We start from the raw sequence: 20,409 nt of genomic DNA, 5'->3' as shown, positions 1-20,409 counted from the left end.
GGCGAACGTCCCCCCCATCGTTTCGAGAACAGACCAAGTAGCGGGGGAAGTACTTCACCCAAGCCAGCGGGCCTGTCCCTCCTCCCAGGGAGTGGCCAAGGGGGAAAGGGCAGGAGAACCAAAACCAAAGACAGTACCTTTCCTTTTGAAAGAATGCCGCAGAGCGACCTGATATATGTTGACGTTTCATCTGCGAAACGTCCGCCCCGATACCACCCACTCCGACCAGGGGCTCTCCCCACGTGCTCTACTCAGCCTCAGCAAGGGCCACCTGGCAGGATGACCATTGCCGGGAGTCCTGATGCCCCAAGGAGACGGGCATCTACTCCTTGGTCGACATGGGGAGGGTACAGCTCAGATATCGGCAGTACGATCCCTGTGTTTTCAGGGGGCTACAACCTGGAGGGTACATGACGACCCCACCACAACGGGCTGGCTACCGTGCTGGATTTCTAGTGCCATGGAAAGTCCATCATGATCGCTGGTGCAGATGGGGACGCACTATGGGCGTAACTTGTACCACCCATCAGGCGTTTAGGCTTAATTTTAGGAATAGTGGGTATGGTTACAACGCCAGTACAATGCTGAGTGCCAAGGTCTTAGTGCACTTAGGACCAGTGGTACACCACGTAAGGTGTCCTTCCCCAAAAGGCTCGTACTTCTGTAGAATTTTGAAAAATGGAGGTCAAACCCCAACGGGGACCATCACATGGAAGGCCGAAACGGTTGAAACTCTTTTTAGTCGCCTCTTACGACAGGCAGGAATACCTTGGGCCTAATCTTAATCCGGACCCGCAGGGGGGCGACATGAACAGGATGGCTGTGGAGAAGCGAGTTAGCAAGCAGTTGTGCTCGGGAATCGGAAGTTGTCTCCAAAAGATAAGTGCCATTCTGTAAATGGGGGCAGGAATTCACAGGGCTGGCAACTGCATGAAGATCTTTCTGAAAAATGGGCGGATATACCACTGCGAAAGACTGACCGTCGTGAGAACATAAAACCACGAGGAACCATAGTGTAGCTGGAAGCGTCTTTGAATCGTTAGCCTAATTTCGCTAACGTGTCGTATTCGTTGATTGTGAAGATGACTGGCACATTCCGAGGAAATGAACCGTGACTGCCAGTCTCTCTTATAGCCGAAACTTCCAACTGAGAGCCTCCTTTAAAAGGGGACGCACCCGCATTAGGGAGGTGCGACCTGAGGTGTGAAATGTCGTGTAACACCTGACAGATGGACCAATCGCTAATTTGGGAATGTTGCAACTCAGGACATCACCCCTCCCTAGGGCTGGCCTGTACCAGGCAGTAAATGCGAACACTACCTGTCGACCCCTGGCTGGAAGTCACGCGTTACCCGGTCACCTGTTAAACGTCAGATGCGTGGGCCAGCCTTCCTTCAGGAGGGCACAGGGAGGAAGAAGAGAAACAGGGATCTCAAACGCCGAAGAGGGAGGGTAGGAGAAGGGAAACAAGGAAAGGAAGAGGGAATTAAAGGGTAGTGAGATACTTCGTATGTCAGCGACAGATAATGTGAATAATTCCCAGTAACACCCCAGGCATGTTCCCTAAGGGAGGGAAAAAACAGCTAGAGGCTAGAGATGCAGCACGGAAAAAAGACACAGCAAACGCTGGGACCCTATGGTAGTTAAGCACGATCCCACCGAAGAGTGGTGAGTCCCTGGTGGGCGGGGTGGGGGTCTAGAATACTGATGATGAATGGGAGGCCCGCAACGAATAGAACTAAATATTGAACGTATATGTAGGGCAGCAAAAATGTTGACATGAGTGAAACACGTGAACAGTCACGGCGATACTGAAGGAACTTAAGTGACAGACGCTTTAGGACGGATTCAGAAAAACCACAGGACGCCAAATCACGAAATTTCAAGAACCAGATTGAATGGATTATAACTTTCCTACGTTTAACTAAATTAGGCATCGTGAGGAAAAATGTGGACTAGTTACAACACGCCCAGAGTTGTTTAAGCTATTGCTCTTCCCTTTCGCAATTTGATAATGGGAATTGCAAGGCCAATAAAATGGTACAATGGGACGTTCCCTCCCCGTTCCATGTAATTCGTTGTTTGTATAAATACATACTATACATATTTACTAGATAATCCGACACAGTGCTTTGACGTTAATGAAGATCCTTTAAGTGTCCTCACAACTAATAAAAAACCGTCTTGTGAATTAATACCGAAGATTTTCATAGCACCTGACGATAAGCTATTTCCACGAAATTCTTCCGGCTGTAATCAACTCATTTATATGTGTGATCCACCACTGAAACATTTGTCGTCTAGCTTCCTTGCTGTTCCAAATGCTTTAATTTGGTTGGTTGGATTAGAAGGGGGGGAAGGAGCCGAACTACGTCATCAGTCCATTGTTCCATATAAAACAATGTCACAAGTGTCAGAACAGAACAAACGCGACTAACACAAAACGGAATGAAAAGAAAAATGGCAAGAACAATAAAGGGCCACGAACGTGTAAATGGACAAAAGGGGACAAGAAAACCACAGAAATGCAAGAAATGGGATGGAGAGAGTAAAAGAACAAAGCATATGACTATGGCTGGTTGACCACGAGAATAAAAACGAGAAGCCAGCCACTCTCCAATATATTTAAAACCTCCGCCATAAAAGCGGTAGGGTAGAAGACACAGGGACGAGGGACGTGAGCTAAAACTTAGATCAAATGATAAAACCCACCCTCAGAATAGAACTTAAAACTATATCAGTCAATGAGGCGTTGTCCAAATTAGTGGCAACGAGTCCGGTAACCCAAGATTCCGTCACTGGGCAGTCAGTCGAAGTAGGACAGTGCACCAGAAGATGGGCCACTGTCGACCGGGCGCCGCATGGACACTCAGGCGGGTCTTCACAGCGCAGGAGGTAACCGTGGGTCGCCCAAGCGTGCCCAGCACCGAGTCGGCAGAGAACAACTGATTCCCTGCGGGAGGCCCGGATGGACGACTTCCACACATTCGTAGTCTCATGAAACGCAGTTTGTTGTGCGTACTGTTATGCTATTCCGTCTCCAAAAGCCGCAAATCCCTGCCGAAGACAGAACGCAGGTCAGGTTCAGAGATGCCGATCTCCAAGAAGCTGTTTGGCCAACCTGTCGGTAAGGTCGTTGCCTTGGATTCCGACGTGAAATGGGCTCCAGACAAACACCACTTAACGACCGGACTGCTCCAGGGCATAGATGGACAACTGGAATGTGGCTACGAAAGGATGATGAGGGTGGCACTGATCGATAGCTTGTGCACTGCTCATAGAGTCACTACACAAAACAAACGCATGGACAGGTGTGCCCAAGATCATGAGATATAGCCACCAGCTCGGACGTGGAAACACTGCAGCCATCGAGCAAGGAGTGCTGATCCGTATGTCCTCAATGAACATAAACAAAGCGAACGTTACCATTGGCCATCGAGCCACCAATGTGAACCACTTCATGGCCCCAGTACATGTGGAGAATCGAGAGGGAGTGACAATGGAGAGTCTCAGCGTTAACTAAGTACTTAGGGCCACTTGAAAGGTCCAGGCGAAGACGCGGCCTAGGTGTACACCATGGAGGTGTTGTGAATGGACCTCCAGTATAGGTGAAAAAGTTCAGACAGAAGGGATCGTACGCGAACTGCAATGGTTAGACCTGACCTGGTCCGCCGATGCGGGAGATGGGCTGCTGCGGGTGGGAAAATGAGACGGTAATACGGATTCGGAGGAGAACTACGAACGTGTGCAACGTAACTGGCGAGCAGTTGGGCACGTCTAACCTTCAATGTGGGACTCCGGCCTCCAGCAGGCACTGGTCACCAGACTCTTTCTAAAAGAACCTGTCGCTAGTCTAACACAGTGGTGCACTGGGTCGAGTAAACTCAACGCCGAAGGCGCCTCCGAAACATAAAACACACTCCCATAGTCAAGGCTGGATTGAATAAGGGCTCTGTAGAGCTGCAGCAGCGTAGAACTATCTGCACCCCAGTTGGTGTTGCTCAGGCAGCGGGGGGAATTGAGGAGCTGCCATAATTTCTGATTAAGCTGACGAAGGTGATGTAGCCAAGTCAATCCAGCATAGAAAACCAGTCCTAAGAATCAATATTCCTACACTACAGTGTGTGGATCGTCAGTAAGGTAAGGTTCTGGCTCCGGATTAACGGTACGCCACCGAAAGAAATGTGTAATACACGACTTCTCGGCTGAAAACTGGGAGCTGTGGGCTTGAGTGCATGACTCCACCTTGTGAATGGCTCCCTGTAGGTGCCACTCAGCAACAGAAGTACTGGAGCAGCAGTACGAAAGTCGTCGGCCTACAGAGAAGGCTAAACGGATGGCCCTACAGCTGCCGCTAGACTTAATGGTCACTAAAAATGGAGACACTCAATACGGAGTCTTGCGAGACACCTTTCTCTTTGAGATGGACTGAACTGTGACAAGCACCAACTTGGACACCGACAGTACCAAGCTGCAGGAAATTTTGGATAATACTCTAGACGAGTGGAGTCTGAGGCCCACTCCAATGTGGCAAGGATATCATGTCGCCAGGTGGTGACATACGCTTTTCGTAAATCAAAAAAGGTGGCACCCAGGTGTTGGCGTCTGGAAAAGGCTGTACAGATGGCCGACTCGAGGGACTAGATCATCACTGGTAGAGCGACTGACAGAAGCCGCACTGACATGGAACCAGCAGGCCACGTGACTCCAGGACCCAACCCAACCGCCGATACACCAAACGTTCCAGCAGCTCACAAAGAACGTTGGCGCTCTCCCGCCATTGCGATAGAGAGACGCCATCGCACCATATCCGGTTGAAGAAGATGAGATGTAGCTTGTGGTCACATGAGAGATTGAGCCGCTCGCGCGCGGCTTGTGTTCATGCTGTTTATCACTTGTCACCTTGTCTTCACAGTACTGTCGCCTCCTTGTTATTCGATTTATTGGCGTCATTAAGTTGCTGGTTTGCTTGCCCGTGGGTGGCCGCAGCAGCAGCACGTATCGATAGTGCACTCTCGTACAATGTCTGGAGATATCGCTAGTATTTCCCTCGTGTCCCGAGTGCAGTCGGGGACCGAGCGGCAGTTAGGCACGGACAGCCATAACGTGCCGACCGCTGGCCACACATGAACTGTCCGACGGTTTGTCGTCTCATTGGGCGACGTGTATTCGGTCTTTTGACCGTTTCTAGGCCTCGTCAGCTGGTCACCTTGCCGGACGTGGGTCGGTTCCATCCTCGCGCAGAAATGTCGTCGCCGATGGACAGGAGTTACCTCTGCATGGGTGGGTCCGAGCCAATGGGCCCGGGTCGCCGTGTCTCCGAGTTCCGAACGGACATCGAGTTGAGTCGGGTTGGAGCTGCCGTGAGCGCCGGACTGTCATGACTCACGACCGTGGCAGACACACACGACGTGAGTTGGGGGAGGGGGGGGGCAACCTTGGTTAGTCGTTCGGTCCGTCGTCTCATCGGACGACATGTATTTGATCGCCGATCGCTTATGGGAACACTGTGTGACTTGTTACTTCGCCTTGTTGTTCCACGCTGATTGGTTTTCGAATTGTCGGAGTTCTTGGTGCAAGTAGTTACGAGGAACTGAGTTTAGATTCTGTGATATCCTCCTTTACGGAGTTAGCCGATCGGTTGTTAGTGCTTTTCGATATAACAAGTCTATACACCAATGTGCCGGTGGACCAAACCCTCCAGATTTTAGAAGTAACTTGCATCAACGTAAGAAAACTTCGGACAACGAAATAGATGAGTTAATGAATCTGCTGCGTATTGTGTTGAAACATAATTTCGTATTTGAAGGGAAAAGAATACATTCCCAACAGTGTGGACTAGCAATGGGAAACCCGCACGTTTGCATTCTGTCTGAAATTTTTCTAAATTATTTAGAATGTGGTTTTTTCGCCAGTAACGTAGACATCATGAATAATATAACTTTTTACGCAAGATACGTAGACGATGTACGTATTATTGACGGTAACCAAAACGACATAGCCGAAGTTTTCGTAACATTTAACGAGCTCTATCAGATAATTTCACACTTTAAAATGAATTTTCCAACAGATATCTAAGTTATTTAGATATCACCCTCTCTATAGTAGATAGCCACATTGCGTTGAGCATTTTTCGTGTAAGCACATACTCATATCGTACCAGCCGATTCCGCCCATGCGCAAGCTCCTAAGTTAGCTTTTTTTCAGTCCATTATACATCGCGCCCTGACAACTCCGTCTGCAGATGCTTTAGAATCTGAATTAGTGACGCTTGAGGATATTGATGGAAATAATGGTTACAAGGCTGACTTGGTGAGGCTAATGTACAACAAGAAACTAGATAAAAGAAATAACACGTCATTCACATTAGATGAGGGAGGAAGTGAACCTGCTGCCATTTTATCTATTCCCTTCATAGACAGCGTTTCTTACAAATTAGGCCGAATGCTTAAGAACTAAGGGTTTAAGGCAGAATTCTTAACCAATAATAATAATTATAAAAATCTTTAATTCATATACTGCGAACATCACACGAAACACTATTTCGCTCTGGGGTTTATAAAATCACCTGTTAGGATTTCCCGAACTATAGGTCAAACAGGCACAGCCATTGCTACTAGATATAAGGATCACATTCCAACCAGAAGGAGTGACGGCACACGAGGTTCCTCCTTCGCCGAACACCTGATCCAAATGGCACGTGCACCTAATCCCCTAACCAGCACAGAGCTACTTCATCATGCGATTTAAGGTACTAGACATCCTAGACGAAATGGCGTTTTTTATACATCTGCAGTTTGATAAGGATAACCTTAATGATCGACTTCAGCAAAAAAAAAAAAGAATTTTTTGAATATCATGACCAGATAATGGTAGGTTGGCAGGAGCCGAGCAGTATTTCGGTGGCGGTGTGACACAGTGTCTAAAACAAAGTACATTAGGCATCCCTTAAGGTAGTGGCTGGCATGCGTGCATTTGAGCATGTGACATTTTAGTATATGATTTCCATCAGGTGGTCTTTCCACATACGGTGCTTACACAATGTGCCACACATGGTTTTTAAATAATTAAGGTGGACTCATTCATCCAATATACAATAGTGATATTCATAGAAGTGGTTACTAGCCCACGAGCGGTGAAATGGAGCCTCAGGTGACAAGATAAAGTTTAGTTGGTGTGTCTCGACCTTTCGGGATTGAATTCTCTTTACATTTATTTCTAGTTGCAATCCAGAGAAGACTTCAGCCTTGTCCATGTGTGGCATGCACATGGGCATATTAGTAGCTACCTCATTTCTTTTTAATTATTTCCTGTGAAGAACATGCCGTTTTCCCGTGTCAGGAGTCGATAAAATTTTCCTGTCTTTTAGGGTCAAGCACGTTTTACCACATCTATTTCATAATAACCTTTCATGCAAGAGGCGATAATTCGCTTTCGTTGCGCGTAGTGAAATTGACCTCTGTCAGTCGATTGAGTGTAAGGGCGATGGAAGGGCGTTGCACGTCCCTTCACGCAATTACCATATTTTTTACATGTGTAATTTGACCTATGCTGGTCATTTGCTATAACATGGCGACGAAGTTTAGTGAACGAACGACGCAAGTCATTTTTAGTAATAAGATTAATTTTTTATTGGATTAACTTTTTAGTGCATTCCAGGTCCATAGGATGGATTATCTTCATCCTCTGCAAACTACTACTCCAGCTTCCTCTTGTTCCTCCTCCTGTTTACTCTTGCTCGTATTTCTAGACTCTTTACAGCCCTGTCTGCAGCCCAAAGGCGTTTTTGTCTAAAGCAAGCATCGCTCGTTGTTGTGTTCGTAGATTTTGCTACCATTTTCTTCAGTTGCAGTTACTGCAACACTGTTCCAAAAGGTGGTTGTGTATGAATACTTATCACATTTCAGTTTTATTTCACTAGCAAGTCCTACGTGCTTTATTATGGAGAGTTCCAGACCAACTTCACTACAATGAATACATCTTACACAGTTTGATATGTCGGTTCTCAAAGGAATTTTTTTAAATATTTCATTCACATCCGATTCGCCCATAAGACATTCATAGTTTTCACTCATTGAACCAAGCTTCTTCTGTGAAGTATTTTCTTTCCCCCTTTGACTGCTATGGGCAGGTGTACTTGAGAGGTTAGGTTCACTCACTTGGTTATCGTGTTTATTGTTTACAGTAATAACACATACCTTTGGCTTTCCAACATTTCTCCTTTTCTTAGAAGCCTTCAGAGGATTTCTAATAACTTTACTTTTACTCATTGTTATACTTCAACAAAACAGTTACTCAAGAAACAGAATTATTAGTAATATTTTCGAGATAACGACAGAGTAAATAAACATGAAACAATCGACAATCACACCAGCGATATATAGTGAACCATCACAGGTTATCCACAACACATACTTTATCTCATCACTAAAACGTACCTGATGAACACGGACGTTAATAATAACACCATTTGACAGCAGTTTAACAGCAGTTTAACAGCAGTTTAACAGCAGTTTAACAGCAGTTTAACAGCAGTTTAACAGCGCCACAGTGGGTCACGCCCATGTAGATCACATTTCGACAAAAAATTTAAAAATAGTTGTAGTCTTCGGAATTGAATAAATTATATATCTATTAAAAGGTAATAGTCTGCAGATTCAGAAAACGCAAAAAGTAAAAATTGAACTTTTCATGCATTTGAGCCTTTCTGGGGCCCATTAATAACGATGGGTGCGTTATGCAGCATTCGTTGTGAAACGGCCGATATATTCTAATAGTCTAAGTCGGGGTAGTGTGTTCGAACTTATAGAAATCCATGCATAATCTGTTACATTTTAGTCATAACCTGATGCAGAGGCTCTACGTTTGAGATTTTGAACCTTTCTATAAGATATTTGTTTTAAGATGTAACTGCGTTGGTCTTTTATCTTTGACAGTCATAGTCTCAGACATGCGCAATGTTCCCTGCCATGTTGACTTGCAGCACGTTGTATAGTAGGTCTTAGTTTCACGTGAGCTCCCGAGGCCCACCGCACGGCGTCCATGGAGACGAGGCGCACGCCAGAACCCAAGTCTGCCCAGGTCCTTGGAGTTGAAAATCAGAATTCCAAGGAAGCGTGACATTCATGGGCAATTGTCGGTGGACCCACTCGTACGTAAGTGTAAGGGAAGGCTTTCGAAAGACGAATATAACGCTGAACTACAGGCTATTAGGCAAGAGGATCTTATGAAGATTAGAAAACAAGTCAACGAAGAGCTGCGCTCAGCATTGGATGTAAGGAAGCAACCGTTCGCAGCGCGAATGTTGAGAACCAGGCCCAACAATTCTGAACTGCAATATTGGAGGCTGTATTTGTGACGAAGTTGAGAGTCTAAAAATGGCTGAAGTTTTAAGACGACGTAGCTTTGGCAAACGAAGAACGTATCGAAAACTTACAGAAGTGTTCAGAAGAGAAGGCTGTAATTCCATAAGTGTTTTTGCTTTTAAACTGCACTCACATTCAACGGAGTCTCTCGTAATTTAGTGATTGGCGTTTTAACTTCTGATCACTTCTGGGCTCCTTCAGTTTATCACTTGCAGGACTTCGGTCGGTTCCTTTCTTGTGCAGAGGTGTCAGGTGGCCTATGGGCCGGTGTTCCCTCTGCATGGTTGGGTCCGAGCCAGTGACTCCGGGACGTCGTCCGTCCGAAGAGAGTCGGGGACGGATCGCCAGTGAGGTGCGGACAGCCAGTACTCGCTGACCACTGGCGACACTCATGTACTGGAGTAGCCAGTCGGTCAGTTGCGCGAGAGAGAGAGAGAGAGAGAGAGAGAGAGAGAGAGAGAGAGAGAGAGAGATTATTGTGCCTTGACTGTGTGTGGATGCCAATTGTCAAGACTTAATGCTCCTGCGATCTTCGTCCTTGCGGACATTTTCGGTTGTCGTGCCTTTGGTTGGGTGTAAAGGAATTGATTGGGTTGTTGGTTGGTTTTTCAGCCGTACCTAGATCGTGCTGCCACCCGATTATTTAGTGATACGTTTGGTTGCCTGTTTCACCTAAACTACTGTTAGTTTCCTCCCCAGTCCGACCCTGCAACACTTCTGAGCACCACTGTTCTGCTGTGTGTGATTTTCTTTTGTCGCAACTACTGTGCCAGGCCTTCAGCCGTGTATTAATTTGTCTTTTTATGTTCAGTATATGGCCTTCAGCTGAACGTTAAGTATTTTAAGTTTAGGCCTTCAGCCATGTTTTCTTTAAAATTCTTGTTTGCTCTGTATTTAGGCCTTCGGCCGTGTTCGTTTCAAAATCTGTGGATTTCACCCTGTAGTGTGTTAGTTTTTGTCTGTAGAGTTTCCCTTTACTTATCTTGAAATCGTAAGATAAGCATTTACACAGCACGGCTGAAGGCCATTTTAAGGTTTGTCTTTATTTTGAACAATTTTATGGGCCTTCAGCCGTGAAGGTATTTCAAGTTTTCTTAAGATGGTTTTCTATTGCACTTTGTAAATGCTTGTCTTTAAAGGTTGTCTTTTCTATGTTGGGCTCTCAGCAGAGGAATTAATTTAAATTTTCCTTAATATGGTTTTCAGCCGAAATGGTAAATGCTTGCTTTTAAAGAATTTCCTTTGCTGATCTGAAATATTATTAGGGTCTTTAACCGAGAACATATTTTGATTTTACGTAAGTGAGGCCTTCAGCCATTTCTGTAAATCCTATAACTAAGAATAGAATTACTGTACCAATTATTCAAGTGTGTATGTATATATAAGATCCATAGTAATCAAAAGGAATTACTTAAACTTTATTATTGAGAATCTACTTGAGCCCTCAGCTATTATCTGATTCTTGTTGTTTTAAAGGGCAACTGTGCATTGATTTACGAGGAATGAAGTTGTGTGTTCTTGTGTAACTAACAGTAAGTGATCTTGGCCCCTTTCCACCACCTGATCCGCTCTGTCCTGCGAAATCGGATTTCAGAGATGTTTAATCATCTGGCGGTAGATTCCATTTGGCGCAGAATGCTGTGTCGGGGCAATGTGCAAGGGCACTGAGGAGCTTCCACTGTGTAAATGGGGTGTTATAGGATTCACTATGGTGTGTAGTGAACGAAATCACTTTCCCTTCCAGATGCCGTTACAGAGTGCTAAAGGCTGGGGTAATTCTCCGACGCAGAGGCTCGATCATATTGCTCAGCAAAGTGTCCGGCAATCGCGTTCTCGTCGGTAGATAACACGCCATTTATTTAACATTAACAGCGGGAACACCTATTGGGGCCTGGTACCCGGAAACACGTTTGATTTTTGCCCAGGCTTGAGATTGTGACGTATGGCACCCAATGGTCGAGACGTATCTCTCGCAACACTCCTCCTTCCGTCGTTTGGTGAGATGGCGAACGCGGGCACGGAGCCGTTTGAAGGCTATGAGGTGCTCCAGTGGAACAACGTTTTGTTTTCCAATTTCAGAAGATGACAGCCAGATTTTTTATTTCTGTGCCATCCTGAGTTGGACTTCCAATAGCTGCTTCGAGGTGGTGCTACTTTGATTTCGATGGTCTTTCCGATCCACTACACTCAGACTGTCAGATCTAATTAAGAAACATAATAGCCTACAGCTCAGCCGTGGAACCCTGCACTGATCCTGTAAAGAACAGACGTTCCCGACGGCGGCGTCCGCTCCCAACGGCTGTAGCGCCGGCTCTGCAGGCCAGAGCGTGGAAGAGTTGCCGCTTCCCTCACAAGCGCCGCCACCGACCATGGCGACCGCGCGGTCAGCGAGCGGAGAGAGGTGGTAGAGAGGGCAACGGCCAGCATGGTCATACAGGACGCCGAGAAGAGCATCGCGCGCATTCCGAGCTGCGATGTCAAGTGCGACAGACGCGTGTATTGGAGCCGAGGGTGTGGCGGATCCCCGCCTGGCGGAGTTACCTTCGTCAGCGGCCCCATCCGGCCCCCCACCCACGACAACCCGGCTTATTGACCCGGATCAAGAGATGGCTAACCCCATGGACACTAACTGCGCCAGAGAGTGCTGCATCTTCCGGCGGCGGCTTGCCGCCGACGCAGTCCTCTCTTGCTGACACATCTGGGCGATGTGGCAACGATTCAGGAATCAATGCCACCGCCCATAGGTGTCAGAGCCCACTTCACGTGGGACCAGCCCGCGCGCGCCGAGGAAAGGCAGGATTCCAAGTCTTTCCCCCCCGCCCCTCATCGGTCAGAGACATGCCGGACATTTCCGACGCCGTTAACGTCTCTTAATCGGCGGACTGCGACTCCCTTGCTGACTACCTGGACGACAGCGACATCACGGAGGGCCTGGAGGAACATCTCATCGCCTTCCCTGACGCTGTGGAGGAGGGGGACTTACCGTCTGACCCCGTTTTACAGGCTCGACAGTTTCTCTACCCGCACGCCGCTGCCGCCAATGATGCAGGGGACGCCATGCAGGTCGAGCTGGAGTAGAGCAAGAGGAAACGTGCTGCCACCTCTTCCGACTCCGAGGCCGCCCCCACCGCGCGCGGCAAGAAGCAGAAGGCAGCCTCTGCCATCCACCAGAAGACGGGACCTTGCCGTCGCGTTACCAGGCCACCTGTCATCCCAGTGCAAAACCAGTTTCCACCTATTTCCAACGGCACGACAGACACTCCTAGCCCCCTCCCAACCCCCCGCACCAAGCCTCCCCCGCTCCCTCCCCTTATGATCGAATATAAAGAACCATAAAGTACTCCTTGACCACATCGCCCATGTAACCGACTTCCGTGTGAAGTTGTATTATAAGGAGCTGAGTAGCCTTTATTTCGAGTTGCTCTTACTACTACCAGCGTCAGCATAGGCTACAATACCCTTCACCCTATCACCTTCCTACAGATTGTTTTAGAGCTGTTCTAGGGCAAGATCCCAGAAAACTTGGTCAACTGATTGAGCCTTGTGGGCATCTTTGTTTTCTTTATGATATTTTAACAATTAGGAGCAGCCATTTGTATCACTCGAGAACCTAAGGAAACACGTACGTTATCTGCTTCTCAGCTCGAAATATCTTAAGAAGCCAATCACAGACCAATACTTATTAAACAAGAACTCAGGAATCTAGAAGCAACCACCAGCCTCGACACCACGCCACACCTGTGGAGAATTCAACCCAATAACGGACACATGACCTGGTGAAGCTCCCGACTATGACGCCGCCCTACCAGTGTTCCTCACTAGTTTTGTCTGGTAAACATATGAAGACATGGTTAGCAAAATTCACCTCACGAAGACGAAAAACATTACATTACATGTGCCAAGATGATCTCTCTCCACAGCCAAGCGAAGCTAGGTTTCTTCCGCTAAGCATTGACGTCACTGCTTAGCTTCGTGTGATATGAAGTCTCTTCCAAATGATTTCGTGCGTATCAGGAAAATCGCCATGAGCACTGAGGCTATCATCCAACCGACGTACCAGATTGAAGTACCCATTCCATACAGCACCGAATGCTGTGTGTGTGTGGGGGGGGGGGGGAGGGGGGGAGGGGGGGGCGGCAGGGGTGTGTAACTTCTTGCAGCACACCCTCGTCCTAAAGGATCGTCGACCCTTCGAAGCGAAGGTGTGATAATCGCATTCGGAAACATCGGAACTATAGCGCAGGTGCCTGAGCGTTTCAAAATTGCGGCGGCGTAACTGCCGCATTGTAATATTTGATACATGTCGATGTGCGTTACCATGAAGCAGCAGCACTGCTGTTTTCCTACACAGACATGCCGTCACACACATTAACCGATAGATCTCTACCCGAAGCCAACGTTCGCACTGTTTGCACGTATTTGGTAATTTTGCCGCAGGTCACGTTTTCGTATTTTCCGCACCCACCTCAGAAAGATGCGAATGCCACACTAATACATTGCCTACATGAAGTTAATATTCCCCCATTCCCTACGTTACAGATAAGCTGCAGCAACGCCTCAAACGAACTTTATCGCCCCTTATACAGACTCCCAGAAGGAGTACAGCTTAATAGTATTTGTCAAACGAAACTATGGAGCAAGCCGGCTTTCGTCACCATCCGAAGCTGTGAAGACGAAGCCCTGACCATCACAGCACATACTGAAGCACATTTTCTGAAGGACATGGGAACATATTTGGGTTTCCTTGATTTATTAGGAGTCTAGAACACTGTCTGGATACAGGGCCTACTTCATGAATTGATGAAGGCAGTCCAGTGTCTTCGATATGAAAGCTTGCTTTAAATAAGCTTCGTAACTTTAGATACCAGACCACCATAGGGAAAACGCAGTACCCTGAAATTCCTCCCGCATGAAGTATCTCAAGGCTCGATATTATCCCCTCTGCTATTCACCAGTTACGTTGTGGATGTGTCGGAAAATTTGTAAGAAATTGTTAACCTGCTGATTGAACCACGTGAACAAGGGACTATGATCTTGAAAAAATTGAAGAAATACGCAAGCCTCATTTATCTGCACTAGCAAACTACTACTGGATATACGTTTATATGTGAAGCTGCCAAGATGTGACTTCTGACAACATGAAGAGCACACAACTAATACCTTACCTGTTACCTCCATTCATGCCATGGAGTAGGTGCTGGACTTCTTCAGAATACCAGAACTCCAGGCAATAGCCTGGAAATTAGGCAGGCACTGCCCCATTGGTGTAGCACGTTTGGGTGGAGCTCTCGTCAAGCGCCCATGGTATCATGACAGGTAAGTAGTGCAGTGAAAATCGAAGTTATGACTTGGTGGTCTTGAGGCTCCCGAAATATTTCTAGAGAGATTTGAATTTTCTGTATGACCCAAGAATTTTACCTTCCTTGGCCACTATGTGAGGAAATCCAAATCAAACTTACTGCAGTAACCTAACTCCCCTCAGTTCTTAGTTTGCACCTGGACTAAGAGACTCCTTTCGTACACTAAATCCGATGTTCTTTAGGAGAGAATTCCGAAAATTTATTTGGGAAGGAGTAAGTACACCCTATACCTACAGTAGCAAAACTTCAATATTATGTCTCATTATTTTAGAAACTAATGGACTACAGTTTTTCAGTATCACTGTATCGCTCCTTTTCTGACTACCAAACCAGGTTCATAATATAGAATTATTTAGTTACGAATTTTTGGTTTGATGTTAGTGGTGTTTTGGTGGTTCAGTAGCTGCAACATAGTTAAGGATAGAAGTGTAAAATTAAGTACAGGTATCTGCATTGACTCTTGCGTTACTGAGTGAACGACTTTAACATAGAGGAAGTTAGTGAGAACTTCATGTAACACAATTGGAATTATTTGACATTTAATACATCAGATTGTTCAGGAGAGGTCGAGTACTACTAAAAGTGAGAGGAAGGGAGTTGGAAAATGTGAGACCATTTCACCATAGTTTCTCTCCTGAAGTGTCTACTCTTAGCCACCTCCAATCATTACTCACTCAACTGTCACCCTAACACTACGTCAAAGCCTGAACGTGAAACTTGTAGTTTGGCTGCCTGTAATTCCTGATATTTCTGTAGCGTTAGGTTCACATGAAAGTTTGAAGAAACGAATGTACTTCATGTTGAGACATACCAACAAGGTTGACACTGGAACATGCGTCCTTGCTTTTGAGGGCAATTAGTTGCCTGAACGTCAAAATCAAGTGTAACATTGCGACACTGAGTACTTCCGACCCCTTCATGCAGTGCTTTAAATCTAAACACTTCAGCAACTCGTCATCCCACTGCGCAAACAGATTTGTGAAGGCGGGTCAGCCGCTGTATGCAACCTCATGTTACACCATTCTTTTCATGTTACACCATTCCACACCAGCTGCTGAAACGTTATCTCCAACCCACTCCCGTCCCCATTCCTGTAGTGTGGTTCTCTACTGGACGTAATAATACAGTGACTTTAGATCTCAACTTCCCTCTCTTACTTGGAGATGTGGGAGAAGGTGCATAGTTCATAACCCATTTTCGTTGTATCGACTTTGGCCACCACTATGGCCAGGTCACAGGCAGTACCTACTTCATTTATCGGTCACAGGTATCACCTCCGCACCTTGCTGGAGAAGCAGCATCCTGCGCTGGTGTCTATCAGTAAATGGCCCCCATGTAGGTGAGCTACTCCCCAGATATCTGAGAACTGGCCGGGATGTTACAAGCAATAGGTTATTATACATATAATCTCATGGTTCAGAAGTTTTAAGTGAGAAATGTGTGGCTGGCAAGCAGTGGCGATGTGTTCGGGGACAGACTGCTGAGTGAGACTCTTTGTGCAGTCAGAGGGACCGCAGCGAGCGGGGCGGTGGAAAGGTGGTGTCTGGTGGTCCAGACAGCAGACGGCACCTGGATTTTGGCTTGGGTGAGGGAGGTAAGACTAAGCCACCCTATGGCTATACACTGTAGCAACATGGCGAGGTAGTACCTGAGGCAGCAACTGAAACACGTCTTCAACTAGAAACACTAAAATCGTTTCCAAACAAATTACAGGAGCAGCAGGAGCGGCAATCAAACAGCGATACGTCGGGAATAATCAACGCCCTGTGCTGTGGAAGTGCCAAGGAATACAACCAATGGGGTCCTATAAAAAGGAATGCCTCCCCGACCACCATGTAATGTAACGAAATTGTACTCGTCGGTGACGAGTTGAGTGCCGTTTCTAACTTATCTTCGATGACCAGTGAAGACTTGTCTGGAGACGCCACAGACAGTGGTGGGATACTAAGCTTACGCCCCCATACTGCCCGACAGCCCGAAGTGACGCTCGAGTGTGCCATTTCTTTGCACAGAAGTGCCCCTTCGCTGCAGCCTTACAGCAAAGCGGCCCGTCGACGATATTCTACGCTCCGTTTTGTTGCACTTCATGGCGAGCCATTCAGGGCTTACATTTCAGCAAGATAATGCCCTCACCCATGGCTAGAGATTTTACTTCAGTGAAATTCTGTAAAATTCCGACGTTTCACCGATTGTTTCAAGGCGCCTTCCTCAGGGCATATTGCTAACTGACTGTAACAACGGCCGTGGAAGCCTGTTTACAGTTTACTGCTTCGCTTCACTATTGTCAGACCTTATCTTGGCCAACAACGTTGTTTCATCTCTCCCCAGCTAAGAACGTCTGGAGCGTTACAGACATAGCTCTCCAACTGGCTCGTTCGGCCGTCAAAATATCGAGCTCGGTGGACAGAATTGGGCAGCATATCCGCAAGGAGAACATGCAACAATCAGTGAATGCCAAGCCGAGTAACTACATCAGGGCTAGACGTGTACCAACGCTATATGAAGTGTGTGTTATGGGCTTTCTTTTGAACAAAAGAAACTTTTCTGAAACTGTCATCACTTATTTGTATGTGTATGCTATGTCCCATCTACAGATTTCTGGGGCCGTCTCATAAATCCTTTGTGGTGTTTTACTTTTTGTCAGTGTAGCATATTATTGGTTGACATCCAGCTACAATGTGAGCTTATTTTGCACACATAAGTAGACTATTTATTACAAATGAACACATTGCTTTCTTTGCAGTGACACGGAGAGATTCGCCACTGCACGAATTGTTTATACAGTTTTTATTGTTAGTTTGTTAAAATATTTTGTGGATTAGCAATTGTAAGAAAGGTAATTGAACAACGGTGTCAACTGTCAGGATGAAATAAGTTTTGTCCACTGACTAGCACTCGCTGTTTCAGTTTGTGCAGAATATGAATTAGAAGTTTATGTTTGCCTCTTAAGAATGTGTAACTAAAAAGAAATGTGAAATATATTTGAACAGTAGTAACACATCTTTTGAATATCGTATACGAGTAGAACTACATTTCGAATGGTGTTAAGGCGTGCAGTAACTTTTGACAAGGGTGTCACTAGAGATGCTTGAAAAGGGAGCAGGCACAGCATGCATCGTGGATTTTTGGCCGCTTTTATTAGCTGGATAAAGTGGTTAAGGGTGCTGAGTGGTCTACGAGTAGTAGTTCTGTGGTGCGACTAGATGGGACATACACTACTCTGCGCAACGCGTTGGAACGTTATGTGTATACATTGTGCTTTTGATACTGAACATTGTTGCTGGTCAATTAGCACGTTTCTGGCCGAATACGGCCGGTGCGCCACAATACTAAGTAGATAGTATGTTATGCCTTACGTTACAGAACTGCCACGCGTTGCATGGCGAGCGACCCAGCCAGCCGAGGTCTACAACTAACTGACCGATCAGCACCTAAGCAGAACTCAGCAAAGCCCCAGCAAGTGTAGCCCAAAAGCATATTATGATCTAGCCACTTCAATACTCAAATAGTGTTTCAGTACCGCAACATTACCACCACGAGGCTTTGTACAGCAGTCCGGACGGCGCCCCGAATGTCAGCCTCCACAATCGACTCCTTGTCAGGGCAGCCTGCCTAGAGGGACGAAGGAACAACCACCAGCCGTGTCTCAGCCGCGGAGCCCGGAGGACGTCGCTGACTGGAGCAGTGGTATTATGCTACCGTACACTCGAGGGAGGCAGCTGGAGTGCCACTGTTCGAAATGTATCCCCACGCATACCAGCTATAAATAAATTTGGAAGGAACAAACGAACTTACTTACTACCCCTTTTCCACAGGTGTCAGGATATTGTCATCTTTCTGGAGGAACGCACTGAACCCACAGCCTATATTGAGTCCAGTAAAGTTTAATGTTGTTGAATTTTTTAACATGGAAAGGACGCTCGACTGCCGCTGTTTTTGTAAGGTAGGCTTTGTTACATGTCAGCAGACTCTTTGCACTTCAGAGGAAATGGGAGACACGATTGGCTATTGCGTATTAGATGTACGCAGGGTATCTTAGGTCTTTCAGCACCTTGTACAGAATCAGTACCAGTGTAATGTTTCACACGTAAATGCTACAGGCATATGGCTAGATAGTGCCCAGAGTCGAAATGGGAATGAACTGACAGAACTACACTAATATGTTGTCTGTGTTGTAATTATCGCTATTTCAAATTTAGTGTTGGAAACTATAAGAACATTAAATGAATTAGCAATTGCGAGTAAGTACTATCACCAGCTGTAGAATGGAATGCCAATGGAAATGTGCCGGACCGGGATTCAAACCTTCGTTTCCCACTTATCTGAGCGGTCTCCTTACCATTTGGATATCTGTTCACCACTCACGGCCAGACCCAAATTTCCAAATTACGTCAACCATTCTTCTACCTATATTCGTATATCCACTATGTATATTCCCCTACAGGTCACACGTACTTTGAAGTCGCTTGCCAGTACCGGCAGACACATTGTATGTTGGATTGTGCAGATGTGTGTCTAAACTTGAGACAGTGTGGATAATACTGGAAAGGTGAAAGAAGTTGACGCCTATACTGAGTTAGGGGGTGTAGTGTTGTTCCAGTCGCCAGTTCACTTGCTTCTGTATCTGACTCATCGACTTACGATGTGCAAGCATTTGTGGAACATCTAAAATTTAGTAGAGACGAATGGTTGGTCTGACCCTGAACTTTATGGATAGCAAGGTTCAAATTAACATTAGAAGCGAAAACTTAGTCGGGGCCTGATGCAGCTAAAACGTTTCATGAACTAAGTAATGTGGTTAGTGGACATGATACCTGAAATGTCTGGCACTATTGTGCTTCGTGAACTGATGGACATGGTCACTAACCATGCACAGTTGGCTCACGAGTTTTGAGGATCAGTGGTTGTACCAACAACACGGGACAGAACATTGTGGTAAATGAGGTTACTTTACGAGAGCCTGAGCAGAGCGCACTGTAATAACTTTAATACCTTCACATATGGCAAGACGAGTACGAGCACAGGGTGTGATCTACTTGCGCACAACTGTGATACTGTCAACAAAGTGCAGAAATCAACATGCCAACCGGAGTGCAGGTTCGACGATTAGTATTCTCACCCAATGTAACATGTTATAGATGTGGGCAAATGGGGCATGTAAAGAGGCATCGTCGCCAGCCTCTGGACAATGCGAGTAGAGGCAGAGGTCCCCGTATTTTCAGAGATGGGGGACCTGCGAAGGAAGCAGACGTTAAAAGCCGAAGAGAACTCGTGGTCCACCTACAGTCATTCCCATTAAGGTTAAGATGCTACAAAGTTGTATGCAGGGGATAGAGGAATTGCAAAATATTATTGGCACAGAAGCACATGTGTCAGTTGCCCCTCATGACATGGTGGAAAGTAAACAATGGAACACATCAGGGTATGGATTACATGAAGTTGGGCAAAAATGTTGTGCCACTGGGATCGGTGGACGTAGATTTTTGCCAGGGTACAGTTAGGTCCACACACTGTGTAGAGATTGTGCCATATGAGTGAGGGCTTCCCACGATTCTGGGGTTGTTGTCTTTGCACCAGCATTGTCTTAAAATGTATCTTCGGCAGCATCTGGTGGAGCTTGATGGAAAAATATTTCTGTCGGGTGAAACAGCTGCCGATGTATCTTTGTCACGAGGTCAGTCTAT

The 20,409-nt window shown here is 46.3% G+C and overlaps 1 protein-coding gene across 1 annotated transcript in view; it reads left to right on the top strand.

Moving 5' to 3' along the window:
- Positions 1-13,156: 13,156 nt before the first annotated feature.
- The window catches only part of LOC124616644 (putative uncharacterized protein DDB_G0271606), a 134,471-nt gene continuing 127,218 nt past the window's right edge, over positions 13,157-20,409 (top strand). Inside the window, exons 1-2 of the mRNA XM_047144972.1 lie at positions 13,157-13,215; positions 16,228-16,319. Coding sequence (XP_047000928.1) covers positions 13,157-13,215; positions 16,228-16,319 — 151 coding nt within the window. The remainder of the gene's footprint in view (positions 13,216-16,227; positions 16,320-20,409) is intronic.

This window comes from Schistocerca americana, chromosome 5, assembly GCF_021461395.2.
Source record: "Schistocerca americana isolate TAMUIC-IGC-003095 chromosome 5, iqSchAmer2.1, whole genome shotgun sequence".
NCBI lineage: Eukaryota > Metazoa > Arthropoda > Insecta > Orthoptera > Acrididae > Schistocerca > Schistocerca americana.
Note: the sequence above shows the minus strand (reverse complement) of the source record. Positions and strands in the feature narration are given on the sequence as shown.